Source organism: Hakea prostrata, chromosome 2, assembly GCF_041222555.1.
Source record: "Hakea prostrata isolate BN-2017 chromosome 2, UWA_Hpros_2, whole genome shotgun sequence".
NCBI lineage: Eukaryota > Viridiplantae > Streptophyta > Magnoliopsida > Proteales > Proteaceae > Hakea > Hakea prostrata.
The window spans coordinates 7,507,516-7,517,980 of record NC_142601.1 but is presented as its reverse complement, the minus strand read 5'-3'; the positions used below and the strand labels follow the sequence as shown (position 1 = coordinate 7,517,980).

Below are 10,465 nucleotides of genomic sequence, written 5' to 3'. Positions count from 1 at the left end.
TGATGACGGTTACCAAAGAAAAGGAAAACAAAAAACAAAATTTCACGACTTTCTGAACGAGGTTAAGGAGATAAACACTAATGTATTCAGATCTTTTCGAGTGCTTTACTTCATTGTGTTTTACTCAACTTTTCCTCCTTTTCTTGTTTTTTTGGGTCAATTTTCTTTTTCTTTTTTATTTGGTACATTTTAAAATGAGCATTAGGAAATCTTGTTTTATAGTTAGTTTGAATGAGAGATGTGGAGTTCCAATCAAGGTCCGACATGTTGGCACGTGTTGCCGTGTCGGACCTTGGCGACATGGCGACTTGGGTGACATGGCGACAAAAGTCGGCAGTGGGTTTGATGAAAAATCAAACTCCTGTTTGAAGAGTATTTCAAGTCATTTTGACCTGAAATTTGACTTGTAACCTAATTTGAGATCAATAAACACATTGAGAATGTTATTTTGACCTAAAACATCACCTAACCTAAAGTTTATAATTGGCACATGTCCGGCTATATGTGGGAAAAATTGGAAGTTTGGAAAATTCATATAAACTAATATAAATATGCAAAAAGAACACAAATACACAATTAGTAAAGAGATGTATCTAAAGTTTATAATTCATTATACAATAATGTTGAGTAGGGTTCATGCTTCACATATTGTTGCCGACGGACACGGGGTCCTGCTCCTCGGTGAGCGGGCGGGGGTCCTGGGAGGCCACCCCTGCGGGGGAGTGGGGGTAGCGCCCTCGGAGCTTTTAGAGGCCCTATGTCACTTTGGCAAATCGGCGATATATCGCTACATTCACTATATATAACAGCCTTTCGTTTATTTTTTGTCAATTTTTCGTTCGCTTTTTGCCAAAGTGATCGGCGATATATTGCTGACATAGGGCGATATGTCGCCGATATATGGTAAATATCGTGTCGTTGGGGGAGTCGTGTCCCCCCCCAGCGACACGGCGATATATCGCCCTGTGTCGGCGATATATTGCCAACATAGTGAACCGTGGTTCCAATTGATACAAGTAAGTTTTTTTTTTTTTTTTTCTTAAGTCTTTGCTATGTCATTCATTGACGTGGGACAATCAGGTGCTGCAGATTTATTAGTAATTTTTATTCCATCACTGTTTTGCAAAATAATCTGATTTTTTTTTTAATAAAAAAATTAGAGGATCTTGCTAACATGAAAATCAAAAAGTATGAAATATCAATATCCATAAATATTGGTGTACTAATTTTTTTTTTCGTTTAAAAGAGTTATAAAGTATGCAAGTGATTTTTACATGTGAACGCATTTTCTGACATAATAGTGATCTATCTCTATATAAAGACAAGAAGACCAACTAGCTCTCATCTTTGTCCCCCTGGTCTCTTGGATTGTTCTTAATGCATGGTCGCATTTTTGATTGCTTAAATTGGTAAGAGTTGAATACACTCAAGGTTGCCTGGAGTCATCTGGCTTTACAGTACTATCATCTTCTATGTCCCCTTTGATGTAATCAGCATCTTTAGTGGAAAAAAAAGCAAAGTCAAGAAACAGGCCATGGTTGCAAGGCTTCGCTCCACACACTAAAGGGTCATGTTGGTGAAGCTTACAGTTTAAGTAATGAGAAAATGAAGAAAGAGAATCGGTGGTCAGGTATATTTTGATGGAGAGGGTCAAAACATGGATGAATAAGGATTCTTTTTACATTTTGGCCGGGAAGCAAGACAAATACGAGATTCAAACAGGAGATAATTTAAAAGATAGTGGCGGGAAGAAACGGGATCATCCAAAACATGACGACGGATTTGGAAGTGCAAAGTATAGCTTTTTGAAATCCCGTTTCACCCCTACCCATAATCTAAAGAATCACATATCTTTAGTTTCGAATCTAGAGATTTTACACCAAATGGGATTCGATTCATGAATCAGAGATGAATTCATGTAACCAAACAGGCCCTAAATTAATTTCAAAATGTTTTGAATGTCACTATTTTCACTCTTGGTTATAACTAGATATTGTAAACGTTATAAGAAAGTTTATCCAGTCAATTTTCCTAGTCATATAAAGAACCCGTGTCCTGTGAGTAAGGGAATATCTAACAAAAAAGAGCAAATATGGTTGAGATTCCGCTCAAGCATTTCTCAATAGGTACACCAGATATCATCTATGGGGTTGGTTTGATCAGTAGATACATGGAGATGGCGAAAGAGGGAACATTTCATAGCAGTGAAGAGAATTCAAAGGAAGAGACTATGATAAAACTAATGCCCGCTAACGCAATAAAAAAAGAGATGTCTATACCCGACACTCTACACCATATATCATAGCTAGTTGAATGACGGTCTAATATATTTTTTCTTTAAGCTTTAGAGGAATACGTTGACCACACAAGACTCTGACCTCTCTACTTCAACCACCCTATTTTGATTCTTTAAAAAACGTTGTCTTTTATATCAAATTTTTTATTTATGATTAAACCAATGACACCTAAAATAATTGCTTTAAGGGATCTTCTTTCCATTAAGTTTTACTACCTCGTCCGTCCGATCATAAATAAAATAACAAACTAAATATTCTGTATTTGTTCTACTTGGTTTAGGGCCTTTTGATTGCAAAGGAACCATCTATGATTATAATTTGTTATTAATCCCTACTTGAATTTCATTTATCAATACAATATCATCAGTAAAAAACATACAATAATGAATCTTGTCTTGAATGTTTTTTATTAATTCATCTATTAAAAGTACAAATAATAAGGGCTTAAAGATGATCCTTCATGTAGAAAGTCTCTTAATATCTTGGATCAGACCATGGCTTAACCAATCAAGAGACTAGGCCTAGCCATTTAAAGCCTTTATGGCTAGGAGACAACCAGAATAGAAAACAACCTGATTAATACGAAGTTCCAAAATAGCAAAAATAACATCCCTAAGAGCTTCAAGCTCCATAACAAGTGCAGAAAAACCAAACAAAAAATTGGTTTTTGCCCAAATGAATCAGTCTGTTGGACTACAAATAATGCAGCTTCTACTAGCTTGCTTAGAAGTACTGTCCAACGATGCATCCAAAAAAACTTTGAAACTGGTTTGAAGAGGATTGAATCCTTCACCTGAAACACTAGCAACGTCTATGGAGCTTGAGTTCCCACTATTCAAGTCCTGGTTAGCAGCATTGTCATGAATCCAATTCACTTCATTAAACAACCTATACATTCAATTCAAAAAATTTGAAGTGAAGCAATTTTTTCATTAAACAATAGATCATTTGTTGCATACTAGATTACCCAACATAAAATGTTGCATATAGTATGAAAAAATCACCTTGATCAAAAGAATTAAATTTAAGATCTAGAAAAAAATCAAGCCAAATCTATGTATGTTATTCCCTGAGAATTCAGCAGTGTCAATCCTTAGAGGAGAGACCCTCCGACATGCCTTTGCATGATCACAATGAAATAAAGCATGCAATACGCTTTCCACCTGTGATGTACAAATCAAACAACAAAGGGGAATTGTTGCTATCTCTACTAAAGCCTGTTGGGTTACTATTCCTTTAAGGGCAGCCTTTCAAAGGAAGGTTTTGATTTTTGGGAGCATTTTGATTTTCTAGTCTCTATCCTAATTTATTGTTGTGGAGGAAAAGTTTTTGTTTTTCTGCATATTTGTGGTATTTTGAGTAGCTTGATATGCTGTTTTAACTTAAAAAAAAAAAACCCATTGTGAGAATATCTCCAAACCCAATGATCCTCTCTATCCATAGACAGGATTGGCATAGAAAGAATGGTCTTCTTCTCCTACTGACTAAATAGGGAATCAAGATATTGCACTCTGAAAGCAAAACCAGACCAGTTCTTGTTTATCTGATTTGATTCAATTCAATTTCAAACAGTTGATTTCAATTCCAGTTTCAAACTGACACCATCTTGTCTGACTTGATTGAAGCATCAAAAAGAGAATGTTGATGATGGAATAGCCCTGGAACAAATGAAAGAGTGACCAGCATCATTCCCTGGCGGTATTGCTCAGTCACAGGGGTGGAAAGCATCAGAGTTTGAACCCAGATCCACCACTTAGTACATATTCAACCATGTTCCCTCTTTGTTTATATTAGGTGATGAAAACCAATAAAAATTATTTCTTTTTTGGGTAGCCAAAATTATTCCTCAACTCAATGGGCAAAAAGAATACATTCCATTTATCTGAATTCCTGAAGCTCACTTCTCTATGGAATCAGAGAATGAGAAAGAGGAACTTGATTGAACCCTTAGTGGTCCAATCAAAGGACTTGGTGGGTATGGATTGGACAAAAAGTATGAAGAGGACCATAACAGCCAATGAAGCAGGTACCTGCTAGTCTACACTCTCTAGGCTACCTGAAACCTTCTTGCCAAAATCCATGTTTTAAATTTGGCTACTGTGTTATCAAGTTACACTAGTTCTAACTCTTTGGGTCATGTTTAGAAGTTGAGAGATCTCAATTAATTCTGAAACTTGTTCTCAAAGCTAGTCTTTGAACCACAGGAGCATCTAGTTCCCAGTTCTTGTCAATTGGGAATCTATCAAATCTAACAAGGGAAATTGGAAAGGAATTTCATCTGGGATAAATTCCAAGTGGGCATTTGCTCGAAGTGATCATAAGTGATTAACTAGCTCCATCCATGTATTTGGTTGGGTCACCATTCTATGTTCATCAAATCCTGTTTCTATCTCCCACTAATGTCTTGGAATCTTTATTTCCATATGATCACAAAGCTGTCAGATGGTTTTCATTATAATAATTTTAATTTTCAATCACAAATCTGATCTTGAAGATCAAAAATAGAGGTGCAGAGAAGGGGTCCAAAAAGAAACCCTAACACCTGGAAGATTCTCTACCACCATGTCATGTGAGTTGAGAAGATGCTTGTACAGTGAAAAAAATTTGGAACCTCCAACAGCTAAGGAAGAAGAAAGAAATAATAATGATAGATTCCCAAAGAAAAGAAAAACTTTCTCAATTCAATAATATTATTCCAAACTTTTGCTAGGAAACCAAACACATAAACAGTGTCAATGAAGCAATCAGACCATTGATAGAATCCTGGCCTAAGGAAGAAAGAAAAGATAGAAAGAAAAAAAGGGAAATCAGGAATAAGGATCAATACATCAACCAACAACAATGTAACAAAGCAATATGCTGAAAAATGTCCTAAAATGTTCCATATTGAGAGGGTTGAGAATCTTATGTCCAAGCAAGTCATGGATGAGGTGCTTTGTTGCAATTGGAATCTATCGATGGGTGGCCTTGGTTGGTTTTCCTATCTTGGTTGGATTCGAAGTTTTATATTCAAGTTTAGTGTTTTTTCTTCTTCAGTACAGGTTGGCCATATGGTCGATGGCCTGAAAGTCACATCCGTTAGGTACTTGATCGATGTTTCAAAAACTCTGAAACTGATTAAACGAGTTGAGTCAAGCTCTTAAATCTATCTCATATTTAACTAGCTCAATCTAATACTCATATACCAAAATGGAGCCCATTAAGAACATAACAACTTCAAATTGGTTCCATTCTCCTATACAAATGTAGGTTTCACATATCAAATTAAGAAGAGGGAGTCCAAAAAATTGTGTTATAAGGGTTATAGATTCACTTTCTTTATTATTATCATTATTATTATTATTTTTTTTGGTAGAATAGATTCGCTTTCTTTAACATGTGGGTGATGGTGATGGAAATGCCCTTATGGACTAATAAATAAAAGCAGTAAGGTTTTCCAATTTGAAAAAAGAAATGAAGAGGATCTTCCATGCCAACGATGTGTGAGGAACTTCTCGCCTTACAATACTCATGGTGTGAGAAAATTTTCTATTCAACAGTGGACTTTTTTGATAAGGGAAGAGACAAAGAGTTCATGTAAAAGTGAGACTCTCATGGTCAAAATACCGTGTATAATGTGAAAGCACATTATTACGTGGATCCCCTCTACATTCAGAAATAACCAAGAAGGAGAATATGACATTGACTTCTCCCTAACCCAGTAAGAAGCGCTTGTGTTGAACAGAGAGAGTGTATGCGTGTCAATGCAAGATCCATACAGTCAAAAGCAATTTTTTTTATTTTTGTAGAAGTACACCAAATTTCATAGTTGTCCTATCTCAACCATATGACCTTATATTTATTTGACCTTTGCGATAATAATATTCTATATATTGACTTTGTGTTAATAATTTTTTTCTTCTAAAATCATTATTCAAGCTTTTGATTTTAAGCCACTAGTTGTGTTGAATAGATTAAACATGAAATCAAAACAATTAATTATGACAAAAGTAATACTAAATGTAACATTAATCTATCATTAAAGATTTATTTGCATAATGTTACTAAATATTTTTTTATTATGAAAGAGGATTTAATGTTGATAGTAGAGAGCACGAGGATGAGTCTGGATCCTCTACCCTAACAGGTAAACATCTGTGCTCACATATTAGGAAGGAGGAACATCTATAAGTTCTAACAAGATGAATCGAAAGTAGGATCTTCATAGGTCTTTGTGGGCCCCTGTTAATGTTAGTGAAAAAATGTGAGGAAAGCACTGACGTCTACTTTGACAAGTAGATTATCTGGACTCCATGGAAAGGGACTATAAGACCTAGTAGTTTCTGAAAGGAGTAATTTGGGTATTTCATACTATGGAAATGGGGAATTTATTATTTGAAGAAATAATAAAAATAAATAAATAAATGTAGAAGTAGAAGAGTATGATCAATATAAGACAAGTACAACCCTCTCCATTATTACAAACCATCACATATCAGGCAACTGGGCCCTAATCTATCTAAAATCCTTAACCCGGCCCAGCTCATGTCAACTCGCTCCACTGAGTCCAGATCGGTTTTCATCAATTAATCACTCACACGTGTAAACCGTAGAGCAGATTAAAAGAAAGATAAAACATGATTAGTACCGTAAGCTAGCTTATGGTATACCGCTAGCGTATCTACTCGTTTTTGCGATAATATAAGTATAAGATAAAAATGGAAGAAGAGAGAAAGGCAAAGATCCAGGGTGCCATGGCGAATTGAGTAAATAAAATGTCTTTTTCTCTAAAACCCCAATTAGATTTCTTCGTCTCTTCTCAATTCTCATCTTGATTGATTAAAAATCCTTTTTTTATTTAATCCCTTTCTCATCGTTAACAGTTCTCTCTTGCTAAACCACCTTATATGTTCTTCCCAACCCCTTCAGCCGCCGGAATCCGGCGATTATAGATTTCTTCTTCTTCTCCGGCGACTCTCCTTCGCTTCGTGCTCCGATCGAGGTGTCTGATTTGCAGGTCCCAGCACCTTCGTTCGGTATTTCTATCTAATTCTCGTTATTTTTATTGTTCCGATTCCAGTTCTTGATTTCTATAGTTTTCTGGTAAGTTTTGGTTGGAAAATCGGATATATGTCTGTGGATTTGATTATGGATATCTTCTAGTCTCTGGTCCGGTTTGGATCCGTTTTCGTTCTCTTTCTATCGACCCTTCTCCTCGATCCCTGATTTCGCGGGAAAAATCTGCTGCTGTTAATGTCAGTTTTCCCTGAACGATTCAATTGTGATCAGATTTGGTGGATCGCCGCCGTTTGGATGCGTTTTGTATACTTGTTGTGATTCTGTTTTACAACGGATTCATGTTTTTCACTTCTCTAGATAGTCCTGTCGGCAGTCCTGCTAAAGAACAGAACCGATTTCGGCGGAAGATCCGGAGGTTCCGGTGAAATCTGATAACTTTTCTGGGAGATCTGATTTGGTCCGCTTGCAGAAATTCCAGTTTCTTCATCTTATATTTCTCACCAGTGGTCACACCAATCCCTTTGATCTGACGGCTGAACTGCAGACGCATGATGGAGCTATTGAAAAAGAAGAATTTTTTGTGATAGGGGCTGGCGGCTCTGCAACCTCTGCAGGATAGATCGGTTCCCAGATACAGAATTATGTTATCCCTCTGTTACGACCCTTCGTTATTATTCTCAGCATCGCTTGGAGGCAATACGTATCAGCTCTGCCAGATGCTTTCTGCCAGCACCCTACAGACTTGCCAATATGGTTCTTCAAGCTGATGAATCGAAGAGACTATTTGATTTCAATCTCCCCTACTTGACGTACAAATCTTGCTCAGATTTGGTTGGAGAGAAAAGACACATTTTCTTGGAGATGGGATCTGATGTAGGAGAAATTGATGGTCGCCGTCAAAATCGCCGCGTTGCTGCTGCGTCATGTGATGATCCTCTTCTTCCTGGTCTACATGATGACGTTGCTCTGGCCTGCCTTGCTTGGGCACGCCGATCAGATTATGCGACGCTTGCTTGCCTCAACTGGAGATTCAATTCGTTGGTAAAAAGTGGCTCCCTCTTTGGACTGCGGAAGCAGATGGGCATCGCGGAGCACTGGGTCTACTTGGTATGTGACCCACGAGGATGGGAAGTTTTCGACCCCATGAGAAAGAAATGGATGAAGTTGCCCAAGATCCCTTGTGATGAGTGTTTCGATCATGCAGACAAGGAGTCCTTGGCTGTGGGCACTGAATTACTGGTTTTTGGCCGGGAGTTGTTGGATTTCGTCACCTGGAAGTACAGTTTGGCTCGCCGGCAATGGGAACATTGTAAGGGAATAAATTTTCCTCGGTGCTTGTTTGGTTCGGGTAGCTTTGGTTCTATTGCCATTGTTGCAGGTGGAAGCGACAGGAATGGAAAAATATTGGATTCCGCTGAGCTCTACGATTCTGAAACAGGCAAATGGGAGCTGTTGCCTAACATGCACTCTCCACGCAAGTTGTGCTCTGGATTCTTCATGGATGGGAAATTCTATGTAATAGGTGGGATGTCAAGTCCTACCGTCTCATTAACTTGTGGGGAAGAATACAATCTTGAGACAAGAAAATGGAGAAAAATTGAAGGGATGTACCCAAATGTTAATAAGGTGGCTCAGGCACCTCCGCTTGTAGCAGTGGTGGATAATCAGCTCTATGCGGTTGAGCAGTCAACCAATATGGTGCAGAAGTATAATAAAGAGAAGAACACTTGGTCCGTCTTGGGTAGGCTCCCTGTGAGAGCTGATACTTCAAACGGTTGGGGCCTGGCTTTCAAGGCATGCGGCAAGGAACTTCTGGTTGTAGGTGGGCAGAGAGGCCCCGAAGGTGATGGTATTGTGTTGAACTCTTGGAGTCCAAAATCAGAGGTCAAAGATGGGACCTTGGAGTGGAAAGTCGTCGGTGTGAAGGAGCATGTTGGAGTATTCGTCTATAACTGTGCCGTCATGGGCTGTTGAGCACTTATTCTGCTATTTTTTTTCACTCAGTGGGATTGGAAACTCTGCAATCTAACCAGGCCTTTGAGGCTGTTCTTTCACATGTAATATGTTTTGACCGCAAAAACTGATTGTGTGGGCAGCCTTAGTTGATTTGAGTATTCATTTTACTCTTTGACAATTCATGTATTTGGTTATGGTGCTCCATTGTATGATCACTATTTCATGAATTTTGAGGGGATGACCAGTGATTGGGTACAAAATGGGGCAGCTTTCCAATTTTTATTGCTTTGGCAACAGAGAAGGCACTATTGATCTAGTGAGGTATGTTTTTTACCAATTACATGGTTCTGTTCAGGAGAAATGGCTATAGATCAAGGAAACAACGAAATTGTCACATGTTATACCTTTCCTAATAGTCTGTCTTTTGTATCCTAGATCACTTCTCTATACCAAAACATGGAAAGCTTTATTGATAGGAGGTTGAAGTTTATCATTGTTGATACGCATTTTTGTGTTTAAAAATGGATCTGGTCCTGTTTCTGCTATTCAAAAGCCATCTGCTGCATAATTTTCTCGTCTCTGGTTGCAACATTAATTGTAATCGTTATTGTTGCTTTAGGTATGTACTTCTTTATAAATTTCATCTGATAGATTCTTTGTGCACTACATTCATTGAATTGCTCTTCCTTGTATTCAAGTCACAATCCACTAGACATTTGCTGTTTCTTTATTTTCCTCTGAAGAAAATACCTAACAGACGACAGTTCTTCCTCTTCTGCCTCACTAGTTTGACATTGGACTTCCAATTTGGTCAAAGATGAAGTCGAGAATTAATTTCATCTTGGAACTTTTGAAAAAATTGTTACATTTTGTTCCTGTGGCTCTAGTAAACCTGGGGTTCTCCTTCCCTTAAATTCATGGCTCAAATCAAGTTCCTAACCAGTGTGTGCATAAAGAATCCCCATATCGTCATTGTAGGGTTGGTAGATTGGTAAGATCCATATTTCTCAATGGAGAAGTCATGGGTTCGAACCTTGCGGATGACAAAGTTTCCCCTTTGAGGATGTATACTTACTCCTCGGAGTTCAAATCCTCTCTGCCTAGGCAGGCCGTTCGCCCATCCATGGGCAGCCCAAATAGGAGGGCAGAGGGGAGATGTGCGAACACCCTGCCCGGGCGGAAAGGATCTCAACTCTGCTTCTCGTGCTCTTGAA

At 38.1% G+C, this 10,465-nt stretch overlaps 1 protein-coding gene across 1 annotated transcript; it reads left to right on the top strand.

The window, feature by feature from the left end:
- Positions 1-7,019: 7,019 nt before the first annotated feature.
- Positions 7,020-10,294, top strand: LOC149023550 (Galactose oxidase/kelch repeat superfamily protein). Its single transcript, XM_089144087.1, has one exon. It carries the CDS (start codon positions 8,046-8,048, stop codon positions 9,267-9,269), a length of 1,224 nt encoding a protein of 407 aa, XP_089000213.1. The 5' UTR covers positions 7,020-8,045; the 3' UTR covers positions 9,270-10,294.
- Positions 10,295-10,465: the final 171 nt, after the last annotated feature.

Bases quoted from the DNA above. Each gene is read 5' to 3' on its own strand.
- LOC149023550 (XM_089144087.1), top strand. From the start codon at position 8,046: ATGGTTCTTCAAGCTGATGAATCGAAGAGACTATTTGATTTCAATCTC.